General features: G+C 37.9%; 1 protein-coding gene across 1 annotated transcript in view; it reads left to right on the plus strand.

Annotated features, from left to right (window-relative positions):
- Positions 1-20803, plus strand: part of LOC149302725 (thyrotropin-releasing hormone-degrading ectoenzyme-like) — a 331139-nt gene that overhangs the window by 270942 nt on the left and 39394 nt on the right. The window contains exons 11-12 of the mRNA XM_089482127.1: positions 16482-16615; positions 16716-16771. Coding sequence (XP_089338253.1) covers positions 16482-16615; positions 16716-16771 — 190 coding nt within the window. The remainder of the gene's footprint in view (positions 1-16481; positions 16616-16715; positions 16772-20803) is intronic.

The following is a 20803-nucleotide window of genomic DNA, read 5'->3' on the forward strand; positions in this document are numbered from 1 at the left end:
CAAACAATTCATCCACACATTAATCCATTCATTTTCGCTCTCTTATTCTGACTCTTTATTTCAATATTCTTGCTACCCTCCTTTCTCCCATTTTCCCATTCTCATCCCCTTCTGCCCTATCCCCCCGTCTCACTCCCTTCTCCCTATCTACCCCCCCCTAACTATCTACCCTCTCCCCCCTTTGAAGTTCACTTACCTTTCAGGAGTCCTGCGGTGGGGGTGCAAGGCCTCTGTCTCCCAGCTCTGCCACTGTATGGAACAGTATAGAGTGATGGGAGTTATGATGTACTTTAGAGAATAATTATATAATGAAAAAGAAATAGTACAGCATAACACCCATCACTCTCACACATTTACCAATCCACACATTCCACACATACCAATCCACACATTCCACACATGCCAATCCACAGATTCCACACATGCCAATCCACAGATTCCACACATACCAATCCACACATTCCACACATACCAATCCACATTTACCAATCCACATTTACCAATCCACAGATTCCACACATACCAATCCACATTTACCAATCCACATATACCAATCCACAGATTCCACACATACCAATCCACATTTACCAATCCACATATACCAATCTACAGATTCCACATTTACCAATCCACAGATTCCACACATACCAGTCCACACTTACCAATCCACAGATTCCACACTTACCAATCCACTCTCACTGAATGATTTCCTACCTTTCCTCTTTTCTTCTTACAGCAGTCAGCTCCTTATCTTCCTCTTCGCTCCTCTTCTTCTGTCTTCTTCGCTCCTCTTCTTCTGTCTTCTTCCAGGTCAGAGGGCACGGACGGCGGTGGGCGCGGCTTCAGTGTTGTGCGCCGGGATCTGACAACAAACCCCGGCGCACAGCAGCAGTTGCCGCGTGGATCGCAAGGGAGCGGTATCGGAGGTCTTTAACAGACCTCCGGCTCCCTTGAGTGATTTTAAGCCGGTTCAAGGGAACCGGCTTAAAATCACTCAAGGGAGCCGGAGGTCTGTTAAAGACCTCCGATACCGCTCCCTTGCGAGCCTTCTCCTCCAGCGGCGGACATTACTGTCCGTCTCTGGAGGGGTGCCGGGTGCCGGAAAGTTGGCACCCCCCTGGTCAGCGGCACCCGGTGCGGACCGCCCCCCCCTCCCCGCTAGGTAAGCTACTGGGTAAATGTATGGGCTAAAAAGTCTCTGTACTGGGCACTGTGGTTGGATAGTCCACAGACCGGACACTGTGGCAAGAATACTGATGGAATCCTGGCTGGAATCTCTCTTGCAGGGCACTAGACAGGAACATGGCTGAGGGCCTCTGGCAGGGCACTAGGCAGGAACACTGCTGCAATCCTTGTGGCAGGGCACTAGACAGGGCACACTGCTGGATGCCCTCAGGCTAAACAGGGTATTTAAGGGGAAGGCCAATGCCCAGGTGCAGCAGATAAGGTCATTAACATATACTTTTTCTGTTCTGATAGATGGCCTCTAGAGGCTGCAATAGACATGACACCTGATAATAAACACAGTCTTGACTGCAAGGGTGGAACCCTGACAGGATGGCACTAAGTAAAATTGAATTTCCACGTGAGAGTCCAATGCTCCTCACAACCCCTACAATTTCATTTTAGTTTTCGCTTAAATTCACTTTGGCCGTTGTACAACTTTAGCTCACTTGACTTAAAGCACTCATCAAATGTAATATACTGTATTGCTTACCTAGGCACTTTCTAACTGTCCAACATTAAATCACTATTGATTTATTGAAAGAGACTCATGTAAATATAAAAGCACCATGAGCTTCTAAGTGGTGTATAGATCTATAGCTATTTTTGCTATCATTAAAAAGCACTTGACTATGGCTTGTTTTCCCTGATTCATCTATCATTACTTTATATAGGTCACTTGCAACCGTCATTTTGAATCTTTATTTCCATCCTTGAAAAATAACTTGAAATATAACGATGTAACTCAATTTTTACAAACAACTTCCAATAGGAATAAAATATAGCAGATGACTTCACATAAGACTATTGCCAACATATTGATGCACCAATTCTTATCACCAGAAACCCCATATATTAATATGGTAACGATTGAGTATATGAAGTGTATTTAAGCTAGACATTTGCATCCTATGGTAACAAGTAGTTTGCTTTTTTATGATTTATATAAAAATTTAACAAACATTCTTTTTTTGGCGCATATCTTTCTCATTCATTGACATTTTTTTAATCAATTCAGCAACTATCAGAAAACAAGGTATTTATAATATTATGGTAGGGAAGGCAGCTAACTCCAGTGGGTCATTAGTTCTTCCATTTGTATTCGTAATAAAATCAATACGATAATGGACTCGAATTAAAGGAACCTATAAAAAAATCTGGAAAGAACGATGCACGCTACTCAGCAAAAGAATGACAAGATGAACGCTTTAGTTTTAAGATGGACAAGTATTTAAAAACACTATGTAAGGCAATATACTTAAATTAGTGCAAATACAGTTTTGACAAAATAGTTGGACAAAGGTTCATGACAAGTAAATTAGCGGTTTGCTTCTAGACACCACACTAAATTGAGTTTTCTGATTTTCCACTAGAAGTCAGTTTGAAAATATAAATAACAAAATGTATACCCTTTTGAATTCTCTGTAAAAAATCTGGCAGAGCGACAAGCTATTTGCCTGATGTTAAAAATAATTTACACAGAAGCTCACTATGAATATTATCAGGGAATATCACTAGTATTAATAACCCAAATTACTAACCTTAAATACCTATTCTTAAAATAAAATTACAGTGCTTTGTTATTGAATACAACATTTACATAAACTGTACCTTCCACTAATAGCTAAAATTAAATTATTTGGGCAAGATTTAGAAAACAATGATAAATTCCTTGTCTGTAAAAGAGGGTAATTAAGATGTGATATGGGAAAACTGGGAAGAAACTGGCAAACATACAAAAAGTAAATGTTTCCAAGCATCATGGAAACATAGAATTCGATGCCAGATTAGAACTGTCCTAACAAAGCTAAACTTTTGTAGAGACAGGTGTAGCACATATAGTTCCATTTTTATATGATTTCAATGAGAAAAATCTATTTCATAATATTGGAATTAAATATTCTCTGTGAGTGTGTCATCTGAGACTTCTCTGTTGCAAATACCAAGATTTACTTACAAAATAAATTAGGTTTTTATACTGTAGAGTTGATATGGCATTCAAGTTTCCATCATTTGATTTTTTTTATTTTATCCTGAATCTAAGATGAGACCAAAGATTAAGACCTGAGTCTTACATTGGGAAAAATAAGCAGACTAAATGGGCTAAATTCTGTTTCTAAAATCAAGCACCCTTGATTTGTTTTTCTATTTTTGACCAAGCACATCCTAGTCACTGTCTTAGCAAACCAGCAGAGAGTAGCTTAAATGCCTCAGTGGGACTTGGAATCAGTGAAAACATAACCACAGTTGGTAATGTTACCATTGCAATAAAAATAAATAGCAATCAACATGAAACCTGCCAACAAAAGTAAAAAGAAAAGATGTATACCAAGCATTAGTGATATAAAAAATGTTCGTTCATAGAATCAAAAGTTCTGAATTGTTAGTTTTAGTAAATAAACATAATAAAAATGAAGATCAATATACAGTTGTGCTCAAAAGTTTCCATACCCTTGGAAAATTGGTAATCTATGTACAATTTTTAAAGGAAACATGAGTGAGCATTTATTTTATTTCTTATGGGATTCATATTCAACTGTAGGTTAGAGCAGAATGGCACAATCATAAAACAAACATGGAGACAAGGAAAAAAGAAATGACCCCGTTCAAACGTCTGCAAACCCTTAGTTCTTAATACTGTGTATTGCCCCCTTTAGCATCAATGACAGCATGCAGTCTGCTGTAATAGTTGTCTATGAGGTCCCAAATTCTTGCAGGTGGTAAAGCTGCCTATTCGTCATGCCTCCAGGTCGTAAAGTCTTGCATGAACCACATGTTTGAGATGTCCCCAGAGAAGCTTGATGATATTAAGGTCAGGAGACTGTGATGGCCACTAAAAACCCTTCACTTTTTTCTGCTGTAACCACTGGAAGGTCAGGTTGGTCTTGTGCTTAGGGTTATTTTCAAGCTGGAAAGTCAGTGTCCCATGCGCACTTTTGTGCGGAAGAATGCAAATTGTCTTCCAGTATTTCCCGATAACATGCTGCATTCATCTTGCCATGAATTTTCACAAGATTCCCTGTGCTTTTAGAGGTCACACACCCCAAAACATCTATGAACCACCACATTGCTTCATAGTGGGGGTGATATTCTTTTCACTATAGACCTTGTTGACCCCTCTACTTGTGACCATAAAGCTCTATTTTGGTCTCGTCACTCAAATTACAGCGTGCCAGAAGCTGTGCAGCGTGTCAAGGAGTTGTTGGGCATATTGTAACCGGGCTTTTTTGTGGCATTGGCCCGGTAAAGGCTTCTTTCTGGTAACTCGACCATGCAGCTAATTTTTGTTCAAAAATCGTCATATTGTGCTCCTTGAAACAACCACACAGTCTTTTTCCAAAGCAGCCTGTAATTCTACTACTGTTACTTGTGGGTTTTTCTTTGTATCCCAAACAATTCTTCTGGCAGTTATGGCTGAAATCTTTCTCGGTCTACCTGACTTTGGCTTGGTATCAAGAGATCCCTGAATTTTCCACTTCTTAATAATAAGTTATTGAATAGTACTGACTGGCATGTTCAGGGCTTTTTATATCTGTTTCTATCGTTATGTTCCATTACCTTGTTGTGCAGGTCTTTTGACAGTTCTTTTCTGCTCCCCATGGCTCAGTATCTAGCCTGCTCAGTGGATCCACTTGAGAGCTAACAAACATATTTACTATTTATACACAGACATTAATTGCAATTTAAAAACCCACAGGTGTGGGAAATTAACCTTTTATTGCCATTTTAACCTGTGTGTGACACCTTGTGCGTCTGTAACGATGCCAAACATTCAAGGGAATGTAAACTTTTGATCAGGACCATTTGAGTGATATCTGTTATTATAATTTAAAAAGGAGCCAAACAACTATGTGATAATAAATGGCTTCATATGATCACTACCCTTAAATAAGGCATGTTTAATCATATTTTCAAAATAAATGCCAACATTTGACAATGTCTGCCAGGGTTTGCAAACTTCTGAGCACAACTGTAAGTTCTGGCACAAATCCAAGAATGACATCAATCTATTAGCAGCACTCAGAACCTGCTATATTGAGACATTAATTATAGTGAGTGTACAGCAAAGCAGTCGCACGAGAAACCACCCAGATCCGTTGCTAGCATTACAATGGTATTAAAATGCATGTGGTCCTGTACCTGGGTATGATAAGGCTTGTGTCTTGTTATGTTATCGTGGACATGTGTTTGTATAAAAGTATTTGGAAAACACAAGGAGACGATTGATGGTTTTTCTATAAAACATAACTGTCAGCCAGGCTTTGTTCAGCTGAATAAGCTTGCAAGCTCTTTACCTATTGTATCGGTTTATCGTAGTATGTCAATCCTAGTTTTGCCATACGCCTTAAATATATGTATTGTAAGAAGCCCTACATACATTGTTGGAGCTTTATAAATAAAAGATATTAATAATAGAGAACCACATAAATAGTAAACTTGTGTACTCATGGCAATCTGTCACAGGTTAAAAACCAGTGTCGGCATGCGCAGCCCACCGAACACCTAGACTGGCAGATTCCTATATATGGGCAGGACATTTTGGTGTCTTGCAATAAAAGCTAAGTACTTTTGAAGACCATGAGTGAATTACCATTTGATTATATATGACAGCCATCCCACTGCCTTTATATACAGACCAAATGCTATAAAGGGATACTTGCCAACTGTCCTAATTTTCCCAAATTAGTCCCAGTATTCCGGAGCTTGTCCCGGTACATCTCCTCCCCTCAGTACAGCAACTGTGAAAATGTCCGCCATGAACCATGACTGTGTCTATCTTTGGTTAAAATTAGTGTGCATGTGACTATGGGTGTCACTGTACAGTATTAAGTGTGTTTTAGTATACATGGCCAGAGTAAGTGTGTGTAGGACAAAAGTCTATAAACTAAACAGTGTACAGTATGCTTCAGTGTACAATGTTAGATTATGTGTCAGCATATAGGGTGTGTGAGGGGAGTGTAAGGGTATTTTTCTACAATAAGTGTATGTCAGTGTACAATGCTAGATTTTGTGGAGTGTTAAAATGAGTGTATGTGTGTGTGTGTGGTGCCAGTGTATAATGTTAAATTGGGGGGGGGGTGCATCAGTGTACAATTTTCAGGTGTGTGGGTATTTTGGAGTGTACAATGTTATACTGGGTTGAGTGTATGGTGTTAGAACAAATGCATGTTAGTGTACAGTGTGTGGAGGTCATGTCCTCGGAGATGTGAACAGGAGCAAGATGCTAGAGGAGAAGCAGAGCTGACAGACACCGAAGGGGTCAGTGAAGAAGGCAGCGAGACATTCAGAAGGCATGAGAGAGTGAATCAGAGTGTGAGAGAGTAAGTAAGAGTGTGAGTGCGAGTCAATGTTTGTTTGAAAGCCCCCTGATTTTTTTGATGTAGTGTATATTGGTGTTATTAATTTCTACTTTTAAGATATCAATTTAAGACTTCCATGTACTTTCCCTAATCTTAAGAACAAATGTTAACCTTGTTTGGCATAGTATGAAGAAGTAATTATTGTGTGCCATCCTAGTGAGGGGGAGTTTTACAGAACTCTTTATTTCAAAAAAACATTATTAAGCCCATTTTCATTCCTTTATTTCATCATTTTTTTGATAAATATGTGAATAATCTCCAAAATGTCCCTTAATTTTGTCAGAGAATCTGACAGTTGCAAGGAATTCTTTATTATTACCTCTTCTGTAATGTGTACTTTCTAGGTGTTACTGTTTTGTTAATGGTTGTCCTGTATATATTACATAGTCATACAAGCTTCAAACATGATGTCTATTTCAATTGCCAGCAATCTGTTAATATGATAAGCCAATGTTTGTTTTGCACAGGTCTTCATCCTCATGGCAAAATCTTTGTGTACTTGGGGCAAGATTTTTTTGTTTTTTTGTTTAGTACATGCATGATTTCATTCAGTTAAAGATGTAAGTGGATCGGCAAAAGACTTCCCCATGCATTAACATGCAGGATGATTCGGGTTTTTTAAACATTGTTTTGTGTTCTGCATATTTTGTATAATATTTGCTTATTTGTTATTGACAATAAGCAATTATTTATACCACCAATCATAAAAGGGTTAGACTAAAACAATACAAACAGGCCCTGTCTTAGAGGAGTTTGGCGATAAAGATATTGTCAGAACTTTTAGTTTTTTGTGACATATTAAAAATAAAACACTTTTTTTGCAGTAGCTCTCATATTATTTTTAGTATTTTCTCCCTCTCTCATTGACAGCTATTATACATAGAACATAGTTTCCACAGCAAGACTGTGTGGGAGGCTGTTTATGTCATGCTCCAAAACAAAATATGGCGATGGATGCAACTGTATAATAGAAAAGTTAAAGTGAGGCTAATATAAAACCATCATTGTTAGTGATCATTTTCTTGTAAACTGTTCTATCAGTTATTTTATGGAACTTTTTGTCATACTGCTATTTTAATAAATGCTACTGTATTCTACCAACATCCTTACAGAGTGAAAAGTCTTTTGTTACTAGGGAACAAATGATGCTTAAACTTATGTAAGATAGAATATATTGAGCCCTAAAAAAACTTTCTGCAATGAACTAATATGCCCAAGAGCCTGTCTATAGGTGATAAACACATCACATGGGCGACTTTATTAGTAAATTTCATTACAACTGCTCATTCAAAACATTACAGATATCCTATTCACAAAGTTTTAGTTTTTTTTACCAAAATAAAATATCTTAGGCAAGTGTTGGCTGGAACATACTCAAGCAGAAAGGGTCATAGCTGTTATACCCCTTCTCTTTGCCAGAAAAAAGTTCTGCTATAGGCATAAATCTGCTTTATGGGAATCAGATTTTGCACATACTATGGTGGTGCCCTGTATCTGGAACTTTTGATGAAAAAGAGAGCAAGTCAAATTGTTATGTTATATACTACTTGTTATGTCCTGTCTACCAATTGTACCCTGCTACAGAATTTGATGGCTCTATATAAAACAGTAAGTAATAATGATAGATAGAACATGATAAAATGCATATAATCTCTGAATTATAAATAAATCTCAGAAAGGTTGCTGCACAGGCTTCACTTCTTTCCAGAACATTAATTACATGACTTTTCTGAAGGTTTCATTTTTCCATGGTGGTTATAATTGCACATGGTGTGTTTATTAAGAAAGTCTGAAGGCTATTCATAACTTCATTATTAAATTATGGAAGAATGGCAATGCCATCTTTTCTTGATATGACTCATAGTGTAGAAACATATAACACTATTTACTGGCAAAACAAAAATACAATATTACCCAGACTATGATTGTTACTAACCTAATAATGAAACATAGAGAGAAAGGGTTTTATTATAAGTGTATATTTTAGCAAATGTGTTATATAAACCTGCTTCATAATTAGCCTTCTTGTATTTCATATAATTGTGCCATGCAGGTTTAGGTAGCAAACCTATAAGACTACAAGTTACTGCCAATACTCTGCCTCACCCAGTGACTATTGAACCCCACAAAATGTTTCTCAATTACTTGCGTATAATACATATAGTAGTAATTAATAAATGATTTTGCTGATCCTTTTTTACCCATGGCTATAATTTTGTCTTTTTGTTGTCTGCCTATATCTTGGAAAAGTAATCCTGGTATTTGTTTATAATAAGTATTTATTAGGTTAACTTTGTTTTTATCAACACCTATCCCACTCCTTAGTAGGGGGAGCTAATATCTTAGTAATGTTCTTATGGGTTTTTGGGACCATCTTTGGTTATATATATGTATTTATATACATTGGGGCAAAAAAGTATCTCCCACTTACAAAGATTAGAGAGGCCTGTAATTTTCACCATAGGTACACTTCAACTATGAGAGACAGAATGAGACAACAAAGTCCATAAATCATATTGTCTGATTTTTAAAGAATTTATTTTCAAATTATGGTGGAAAATAAGTATTTGGTCAATAGCAAAAGTTCATATCAATACTTTGTTATATACCCTTTGTTGGCAATGACGGAGGTCAAACGTTTTCTGTAAGTCTTCACAAGGTTTTCACACACTGTTGCTGGTATTTTGGACCATTCCTCCATGCAGATCTCCTCTAGAGCAGTGATGTTTTGGGGCTGTCGCTGGGCAACACAGACTATCAACTCCCTCCAAAGGTTTTCTATGGGGTTGAGATCTGGAGACTGGCTAGGCCACTCCAGGACCTTGAACTGCTTCTTACGGAGCCACTCCTTCGTTGCCCGGGCGGTGTGTTTGGGATCATTGTCATGCTGAAAGACCCAGCCACGTTTCATCTTCAATGCCCTTGCTGATGGAAGGAGTTTTTCACTCAAAATCTCAGGATACATGGCCCCATTCATTCTTTCCTTTACACGGATAAGTCGTCCTGGTCCCTTTGCAGAAAAACAGCCCCAAAGCATGATGGTTCCACCCCCATGCTTCACCGTAGGTATGGTGTTCTTTGGATGCAACTCAGCATTCTTTCTCCTCCAAACACGACGAGTTGAGTTTCTACCAAAAAGTTCTACCTTGGTTTCATCTGACCATATGACGTTCGCCCAATCTTCTTCTGGATCATCCAAATGCTCTCTAGCAAACTTCAGACGGGCCCGGACATGTACTGGCTTAAGCAGGGGGACACGTCTGGCACTGCATGATTTGAGTCCCTGGCGACGTAGTGTGTTACTGATGGTAGCCTTTGTTACTTTGGTCCCAGATCTTTGCAGGTCATTCACTAGGTCCCCCCGTGTGGTTCTGGGATTTTTGCTCACCGTTCTTGTGATCATTTTGACACCACGGGGTGAGATTTTGCGTGGAACCCCAGATCGAGGGAAATTATCGGTGGTCCTGTATGTCTTCCATTTTCGAATAATTGCTCCCACAGTTGATTTCTTCACACCAAGCTGCTTGCCTATTGCAGATTCAGTCCTCCCAGCCTGGTGCAGGTCTACAATTTTGTTTCTGGTGTCCTTCGACAGCTCTTTGGTCTTGGCCATAGTGGGGTTTGGAGTGTGACTGTTTGAGGTTGTGGACAGGTGTATTTTATACTGATAACAAGTTCAAACAGGTGCCATTAATACAGGTAACGAGTAGAGGACAGAGGAGACTCTTAAAGAAGATGTTACAGGTCTGTGAGAGCCAGATATCTTGCTTGTTTGTAGGTGACCAAATACTTATTTTACCGAGGAATTTACCAATGAATTGATTAGAAATCCTACAATGTGATTTCCTGTATTCTTTCCCCCCATTCTGTCTCTCATAGTTGAAGTGTACCTATGGTGAAAATTACAGGCCTCTCTCATCTTTTTAAGTGGGAGAACTTGCACAATTGGTGGCGGACTAAATACTTTTTTGCCCCACTGTATAGTACATAGACTAAACACAAACAAATTATATCACCTTTTAAGAAGCTATTGGGACACTATATGCTTTATGATCATTTTGGCTTTGTTTATAATTTTTCAGTTACCAATAAGTCAGCTGACAACTATGGTAATTGCCTCACTGCAATTTTTCTTACAACCATAGGGTTTGCCAGAATAAGACAAATAAGGCATGTGTTATCTTTCCTGTCAATGCCAGGATTTGTCCATGGTGCCTGGAGCTTCTTGGAGATTACTTCTGTGGGCTAGTATTTATGCGCTGCTATATTACAGCCCGGAATATGTACATATTTTTGCCCCCTTTCTACTGCTGTTATGTATCACTCATTTGTACATTCGTTGCAAACTGACATTGGTAGCTTCTCTGGAATAGAATTGTGATGTGTGACATACTGTGTGACTGGATTGTTTTGAAAACACTTCATGACAATGGTTGTTTTAACATTCCTGCAGTGTTTGTGTTTAGCTTTATTTTCTTTCTCATTTATATTACCCACACAAATTACTGTATACAGGCTATTTTGATCGTATCATATAATGTATTATATAAAAATGTCTAGTTATTTTTTTACATTTTTAATATTTTTTTAACTTTTTTTATATTTATTCTGCTACATTGTCCTGCATTGCCGGTCACAATACCTGTGATCATCCTGCTGGGCGACCTCAGTGGTCTCAGGAACAGGCCCATGGGCGTAGGAACCCCTAAAAATCTGGGGGGACAGCATTTTCCCCCATCAGATCCCCACTTTCTCCCCATCTCTCACACTATCTACCCCCTCTCCCCCTTCTTACTATCTACCCCCTCCCTACCCTCCCTTCTCACACTATCTACCCTCTCCCTACCCCCTTCTCACTAGCTACCCTCTCCCTACCCTCCCTTCACACTAGCTACCCTCTCCCTACCGCCCCCTTCACACTAGCTACACTCTCCCTACCCCCCTTCTCACCAGCTACCCTCTCCCTACCCCCCTTTCTCACTAGCTACCCTCTCCCTACCCCCCTTCTCACTAGCTACCCTCTCCCTACACCCCCTTCTCACTGTCTACCCCAGGGGTGTCCAATTTTTTTCTGCAGTGGGCCACTTCATCAGAATTGTATACGTGCGCGGGCCACACTCATTTTTCACTGTGAGAAAATATGCAGATTAAAAAAGTAAATGATACAAAACCTTTACTTTTTCTCTCACTGATTTCTGGGCCTAGAAAGTTTTGCGACTACAAATTCAGGACTCAGTATAATTAAAAATGAAATTGTTCTATTTATTCTAGGGATGCACCAAAATGAAAATTCTGGACCAAAACATTCACGGTTCACTTAGCCAAAACCGAAAACAACCCACCACCTTTAAAAATAATAATAAAAACTCACATTTTTTATAAAAGTAGGCAACACACCACAATTGGACAAAAAAAAATAGCAATATGACTTGGCATGATAGGAGTGTGATTGCTAACAGCAATCACACTCCTATCATACCCAGGCAGCCAGTCCATGCTGGTACAGGGTGGCTGTAAGTGATGTGCAGACCCCATATTGTTGGCAGCATCAATACACAAGGGGGGCAGCTAGCTAGGTTTCAGCATGTACTGGCTGACTTGGCATGATAGGAGTGTGATTGCTAACAGCTAACAGCAATCACAGTCCCATCATGCCTAGGTTCCAGCACTTACACATCCAACCAGTAAATGCTGGAACCTAGGCCTGATGGGACTGTGATTGCTATTGGCAATCACACTCCTATCATGCCAAGTCAGCCAGTACATGATGGTACAGGGTGGCTGTAAGTGATGTGCAGACCCCATACTGCTGGCAGCATCAATACACAAGGGGGGCAGCTAGCTAGGTTTCAGCATGTACTGGCTGACTTGGCATGATAGGAGTGTGATTGCTAACAGCAATCACAGTACCATCATGCCTAGGTTCCAGCACTTACACATCCATGCTATCACACACGCACACTCATTCATTCATATACTCATTCATTCACAGATTCATTCCCTCAATCACGCATACTGATTCAAACACCCTCCCCACCCCCTTACCTGCACTGCAGCTCCCTCGATGCCGCTCACAGACTTCAGCAGGGGGCGCGACCTCCCTCTGCGTTCTTTGGTACTGCACAGAGGAAGCAGGATGTGATGTCACGGGAACTCTGCTGGGTTCCGCTTCCTCTGTGCAGTACAGCAGACCCTCCCACAGGTAAGTAGCAGGGCTCGAGGTGCGGACCGCATAAGATCGGTTGCCCTGGCTGCCGATCTTACGTGGGCCGCACCTCGAGGTCTCGCGGGCTGCATTTGGGGGGCCCTGGGGGGGATTTCTTCATTATCGGCCCCCCCGCATGAGTTACTGGGGGGGATCTGTCCCCCCCGTCCCTCCCGGTTCCTACGCCCATGAACAGGCCCTCTTGGATCCTTTTTACTTTCATTGTTTCAGGGCACCGCCATCTTAGTGAAGGCATGCTTCCTTCCAATATGGCGAGTATGGTGGCTCCAGAGCGAGATCACATAGCTCCCTGGTTTTTTTTTGCAACCACAGTACAGTTCAAACGCATTAAGCATATTCTGCAGTAAGAGTAAGTTATAGATCAAATGTTAGCACTATCCTATTATACTTATAATTAAACATAATTAACATCCAATATTTGTAAAATATTTATACAATTTTATTGCAATGAGATTAACTTACTATAACAATAACATCAAAATATTATACCACTGAGAGACCAAAAGCTCTTCAAGAATTATGAAGATGCTGTATTGATAATAAAACATGTATTTTAATGAATGTGAGCAGAATTATATACGCATATTATACTATATGCGTAAAAATAAAATCTAGAAAAAATCTAACAAAATGTATTACATATTCAAGGATGTGGAATTTCAAGTTTAAATGATACAACATTTCATTATTGATTGTGTTTGAAATATGTACTCATGGTGAGTGCAGGTTTCATAATTGAGGCTTCAATTATCAATAAGGCAACATATAAAAATGGTGCAAGTGCATTATTTGCCATTCTTCTGATGTCTTTTCAGTCAGTTTAGTAACATAAAGTGCTAATGAAACCCAAACCAGATTAATCATTTGTACAAAATATATTCAAGTTATTTATTATCCAACCTAAATTCATTTATACCACGTTTATACAATATATTTTAATTTCTAATGCCGGCATTGCAACAGAGCAAAGGTTTGCTGCACAGCCCCTACAACGCTACACTAATAGACTGCCTACACAGCCATGAACTGGACCAGCATAAAATGTATGCTAATACAAGGAAACACAACTTTGCTGATTTTCCATATCTAGCTCGCCTTCGCATTGCTGAGTCTGTCCATGACCATTAAAAAAATGTGCATGGAAATTGATATTAACACCTTTTCACACAGTACTGTAAAAACTGTGATGTTTTTATGTAGAGACAATGTTGAAAATGAATTGCTAAATTCAGTTCTACAGTTAAAATAAATCAAAAATTAAATGTATTATTTTTTATTAATTTTTATTTTAGTGGACCCTGGAAGTGAAGCCAATTTTTTACAAATGTTGTGTTGTCTGATACTTGCTTGAACATACATGTCAAGGTTTCCTTAAGGGAAAAAATCTGAGGCTAAATTACCTTATATTCAAGGTCACCTTAAGTTCCTATTTAAGAGCCATACCTGCATTAGCTGTGCTCAGCATACCATTGATAGTCCTCCTCTTCATGCTGCCACCAGTCCTCCTCCCTTTCCCCATTCATAGCTGCTTCAGCAGCCAGCAGTGTTCTCTCTTGGTTTATTTTCTTCTCCATATTATTGCCCTTTTGTGAGGTACCTTGGACCTGATGTTATCACCTTCATTATTCTAAACCTGAAAAAACTTGCTGGGACTAATAAGCTTTCCTTAAAGCAATTCCTTACAAAATGAAATAAATAAGGAAAGAAACAGAATGGAATATCTCAATATCACAACTTAAAGATGGCTTCTCCCATGATTTACACATTATGCGGGTTTCTATAATATCGATAATATTTTTAATCCTACATTATAAAAATATCTTAAGTATACAAATAGATTTTGACTAATGACATCACAACAATCATTTTCTAACTGTAATATTCATTTGCAAAAATATTCATGTGGTTATCAATCAGGTATTTTATTATACATTCCATGTCATAGCATATTAATTTGGAATAATTACCACTGTTCATACCTAAAAAATGAAGCAAACCACCAATATATTTTTGGTTCTCAAAGATAATCAACTTAATTCTACGGCTGGCTTTAAATTGAATCAGTAAGGTTAAAGTAGAAATAATATCCATCACTGTACTTAATAAATCAATGATGTTTAGAGATTGTAATGAGCAATATACTGTATATGCATTCAAACTCATGGGTATACCATGGGATCAGCTATGTTAACTTACTTTTATAAAGATTTCCATGATGTAGTGACACGCAGCACCACGCATTTTCTTTCAAGTGTAGCTAAACACTCTGGAATACCCATATAGGGCTACATTTGTTACTGTACAGGCAGTTTGGCTTCATATTCAACAATAGAAATTTGACTCCCTAGGGGGCCTAGAATGCACCCAAGTAACGTGTAAATGCAAAATCAGAATATAAACTTTACTTTAGTGACTACTTCTAGAGAAAGTAGAACAGGCTACAAGCAACTCTTATAATACTCCATAAAAATGTTCACCTTGTCATACCCTGGCTATCATGACAGTGAGAATTCCTATAGGTGTAAGGTTGGGAATACATGTCGAAATTTATACAGCAGACATTTATAGGTGAATTAATTTGAAAATAATTTGGTTGACGCCCAGACTATGTCTACCCGCTTTAATTGTCCCAGAGATATGGGGTATGTGTACGCTGAGATGATTTTGTCCCATACATGATAAAAAGATCAATCTTAATATACACAAAATGTTTATCAGACTGGGTGTGTGCATTTTAGTGTTCTAAATATTTGTTTTCTAATGAACGGCTGCATTGCAACCATATCAGCCAAGTGTAACGGGTCAACCAGCAGAAACATTCAATATGTTGTTAAGACCACGTTTTAAACATTTCTCCAGAATATTTTTTTATACAGAATCCCCTATGTTTTACAACTGTTTCTTAACTCCCATGTTCTTTTATGTGTCTATTTAAAAAAAAATAGTTTTAGGTTATTAGGGTACAGTCAACAAAGACAGCCTCTCGCCAATTACTATTACCATACAGGAATTGCATGATAGTGTTGCCACATGTATATTGAACCATGACTTCTTTTAGCCTTCTATAAAAAAAATCTTTGAATCAGGTTGCGTATAAGGTAACATAACATAAAAGGTAGCAAAAGCTTTTTTATGTTAACATGTCAAGTGATTATTATTACAAATGATTATCTTAGCTCTTTTTATCTCGATTGTATATCTTTGACCAGGCTAAAAGGTATAGGAGATTTCCATTTCATTGAGTAACATTTAATACCTAAACATTTCTTATTTACAGTGAGTATTTAGCATATATATATCTGCATATATTTCCATGATTCTATGCAGATTGGATTGGTGTGTCACAAGTGTATGTCAATGTGTTGTAGTTTAAAATACAAAAGGATAATGATATTAATTCATTTGTTCTATACAAGAATCTGGCTAGAGTGTAAAAAAGTATTTACTGTTGTGAAAGTAAAGACAGCTGCTGTATAAATAATTCCAAATTCGCGTTTGTTGGCTGAAAAGTTTTGTTGTTAAGTAATTTACTTGGACAATTAGTAGATTTAATGAGCATAAAGTACTGTTAATCATCCATTTTTGTTCCTAATATAACATGTTTTTACTAATTGTTTAGAAAGCTGTAGAACTCAAAGTGAAGCTGATATACATGTTTTATCCATTTACAGAGTATCATCGAATTCCCACACTAGATGAAAGTGATTGGGTGTTGGGGAATATTGATCAAATTGGCTACTTCAGGGTTAATTATGATGTCAAGAACTGGGGTTTACTGATCGACCAACTAATGAGGAACTCTGAGGTACTGTAAGTTCTTGTTAAATTTGTTCTTCTGGGGTTTTGTTTTGATCTAATGTTACCTACCAGTATTATCTTTCTAAATGATACCAATTTTCTTATAGGTCATTTCTGTCAGTAATCGAGCAGGACTGATCGATGATGCTTTCAATCTGGCAAGGTATGCTTTCTTGCAGATGTCCAACTTAATGAGTGTTCTTGTCAACTATTGCTTGAAAGCTTCAGTGGGGAGCATGTCTGAACTACTTATACTTCCAGTTTGTGTAGAGCGGCTTCACACTTGAAGAGACATATCCTTTCTATAGAACCTCCATGCATAAAGCTTTGGTTCTCCCTTCCTCACACCGTCTCAATCTAAAGCACTCTCCATAGTGTTGATCAATAACAGCTTCAGGGTATTTCACAGTTTCTAAAGGCATGATCAATTTTTTAACAGGTTTATTCTGAAGATTAATGATCTACTCTGTTTTCTTTTGCTAATGAACATCTTTAAAAATGACCATGTTGCCATGTTACATTTTTTTAATGAAAAACACCTTAAAGCTTCAATAATTATATTTAGCTTTTGCAGAAAACATAACTTCCGAAGAGTGATAGTTTGATCTGATTTTTACAGAGCTTAAATACTACTAATAATAATATGCTATAGACAATAAACAAACCAAAGAAGATAAATTATTCAGTTGCCTTTGCAAATGTCTTGCATTTCTAACAGGTTGCTTGTATGTTTTCTAATGGGTTTAATCTATTATTCAGAGTAAATAAAAAGAGAGTGACTGATATAGATATAAAAGTGATTGTATTGTATTCCTGCGATAATTAAATGAGTTCAAAACAATACCAGTTTGAAGTTAGTTTTACTTTTAGATTGATCTTCAAAATACGCACGGCATTCTTCAACATTTGATTGTTTTATTTTATAGTCTCCAAACCAAATTACAGTTTACCCTTTAGAGTGGACAAAGGTATTCAAAGCTTTGGAAACCTGTTTAAATATATTGCGTTGATATAATTAAGCAATATTCTCTCACTGGTCCCTGACTTAGGTGCCGTTGGCTAACATTATTATTATTAATTTAGATTGTTCCATCATATTCTGCAGTTCTGTACAATATAAAACATTATACTTCCCAGTGTAGAACTGTATAAGACCACTTTGTTACTAGTGACTTTTTTCTTTGGGGAGTTACCTCAAAAAGAACACAAATTCAGCCACATTTATAGGACCTCTGACTTCATGCATTTTGTTGCAAATTCCCTCTGTATCATTTGTTAGAATCTTCACATTTGGTGCAAAGACCCAGTGGTTTTTGGCTAGGTGGCCACAAGATAATGAATTGTATTTGCACTCAAGGACTCATCTTGTATGGACTCGGTATCAGGCAGTGACTACTAGGAAGGCATGTTAAAAAGTGGAACAAATCCTGGTTGTGGGACAAATAAAGAACTTAAAGTAATTGAAGCCTTACTGAGCCTCATGGGAGAAGCTAGCCTCTGATCCAATAAAGCTGTTTTGTATATGAATTAAAGGAGGCAAGGGCTGGGAGAGAGCGCTGTGGAGAGTGAGGAGATCCCATGTGGTTGTGTTTTGATTAAATCAGCCTTTAAAGTGTGCAGCAGAGCCTCAATGAATGCCCCTTCCCGGAGAAGGATATGCAGAAAGTAGAGAGAAAATAGAAGAATCAGAGACTGTTCCTGTTTGAGACCACAATCCATTATAATCAGGAATGTAGTACTAGCCAAAGAAACAGGCTGCTATCACGAGTCCAAAGTGCCTATCCAAGTCTGTGTTTTGAGATTTCTATCTTCATTTCGAAGAGTCCCCTATCGAAGTCTAATGTGCCTATCCTGAGGTGCCTGTTTCAAAGTGCCTGTTGCTATTGTGGTGCATGTTTCTGTCCAGAGACTTTCTTATCCATGTGTTACATGTTACAGCCTTTGGACATACTTGTACTAACATACAAACACTTTCCCCTGTCTCATTATCTATACCCTTTCGGCCCATATCCCTAATTTCTCATGTCCCGCCCCTTCTCATTTTCTCTCATCGCTCCCTTTCTCTTTATTTCTTCCCTTCTCTTTGTTCATCCCCATTTTTTTAATCTCTCCTCATTGTATTTACCTCACCCTTTCCCCATCTCTTTTCCTCTGCATTATATATATTTTCTATCTCTTCCTTTTGTTTTTAGCTCTCTTTGTTCTCCTTGTCTCCCACCCTCTCTTTATCTTTCCTTTTTCTCCATTTCCATTTTCTCCCCTCTCTCTTTATTTCTCATACTCTCTCTTTACCTCATCCTTCTCCCCAGTTTGTTTATCTCCCCCCCTTTTTTCTGTTTATTTATCCTTTCTCTACATCTCTAATTTTTTTCTACCCCTCCTTTTTTGTCTTTTCTCTCCCCCTTTTCTTTGATTCTACCCTCTCATTATCTTTCCTTTATATATATATATATATATACATATATATATATGTATATATATATATATATATATATATACATATATATGTATGTGTATATATATATATATATGTATATATATATATATATATATTTCATCTCTCATACTATTTCACTTCATCTCTCTTCTTTCTCTTTATCTCATCTCTCCCTTTTCTCCCGGTCTCCTCTTTATTCATTATCAAAACCTTTTTTCAATATTTTCCCCCTTTTCCCAATTGCTTTTCTTTCTCATAATCTTAACTTTACTGTTCTCTTTTCTGAAGTCCGTCTTCTTGCAGACCTCCATCATGGTGTGCCCGACCTCACTGCAGCACGCTGGGATATGACATCATATCCCGGCACTCTGCAGTGAGGTCGAGTTCACTATGATCACTTGCCGGTAGCATCACAGAAGGCTTTAAAAATGCAAGGTCAGGCACAACATGATCACCAAAAGCATCACTAGGGAGCAATGAAAAGCAAGGTCAGGCCCATAAGCTATCTGTGGTCTAGGCCGGCACCTACCTTGTCGGCCCTGCATTTCACTATATGAAAAGGTTCTTAAAAAAATACTAAAATATATTTAAGGATTCATGACCCCTCCCTGTTTCAGAGTGCCATTCCCAAGGATGTGGTTCCAGATGTTTTGCAACATATACAGCCAGATTGCTGTACACTTTTTCTGCTTTGAAATGTGTATGCTACAATTTAGGGATACTTCTATTTACATTGTTTCTGTTAATTTGTTCCTGTTCACATGAGCTTTAGTTGAGAATTAACCAGAATCTTGACACACTGGCATTACATTTCAGTATCAATATTGTAACCCAATCAATCACCGATTGATTTTTTTACTAAGCTTTTTCTGTTGTGTGCATATAAATACCCTTGAAAACTCCAATAAATAAGTTTACCCTTTGGAAGACACATTCTGTTTGCTTTCTTGAGGATTGATAAGCTAAGTGGTATATCCCTGTATCTTAAGGCTATTCTAAAGCCACAGAACCTGTAAGGTCTGCCCCATGATGTATATTCTTGACTGTTATGACCCTGCAGGAATTACTTTGGAAGGCTTACCCCGTGGCCTGGAACCGTATCTTTATACCTAGTTTTCCTGCAGTCTTTTTTGGTGACGGCGTAACATCCATAAATCTTAAATACATTCCTTTTTCCCCAATGCTATTAATATGCTCTGTAATTGCTACTTCATATCTTTCTTATAACCATTGTCCTTCATATGCCACTAAAAACTCTCAAGTGAGTGTCTTATTTATACAACTAATTAAAATATGCATTTATTAATATCCCAAGCCACACACCTAATATGTCAGATGACATACTGTTATCACCAAGTAAACTTTAAAAGTCTCCAATTTAATTGTGCAATTATATGACAACAAGATAAAAAAAATGTGTTTCCAATATCAAGTAATGAAAACAGAAAATCAGGTATCTGCTGAAAGCAGTTTGGATGATGCTTCCATAGTGTGTATGAAGAACATAAAAAAAATGTATCTGGCTGTAAAAGTCCAAGAGAAAATGGAGCCTTTAGTTGAAGATTTCCTGGGAGTTTGGTCGATAGCCTCTTGTTATATTTTTGGCAACATTCAATCTATGGGAATATTTTAGCCAGGTGGCTCAGCAATGTGGGAACTGAAAGCATATTTGAAAAACAAGCCTCTTGTTATATTTTGGCTCCAATAAAATATGTGATAAAAAGTGATAACTAACTGTTGGGCAAGTTCCTACAAAAT

Source organism: Sceloporus occidentalis, unplaced genomic scaffold (genome assembly GCF_023333645.1).
Source record: "Sceloporus occidentalis isolate IW3139 unplaced genomic scaffold, rSceOcc1.0.p SCAF_17, whole genome shotgun sequence".
NCBI classification, from domain to species: Eukaryota; Metazoa; Chordata; class Lepidosauria; order Squamata; family Phrynosomatidae; genus Sceloporus; species Sceloporus occidentalis.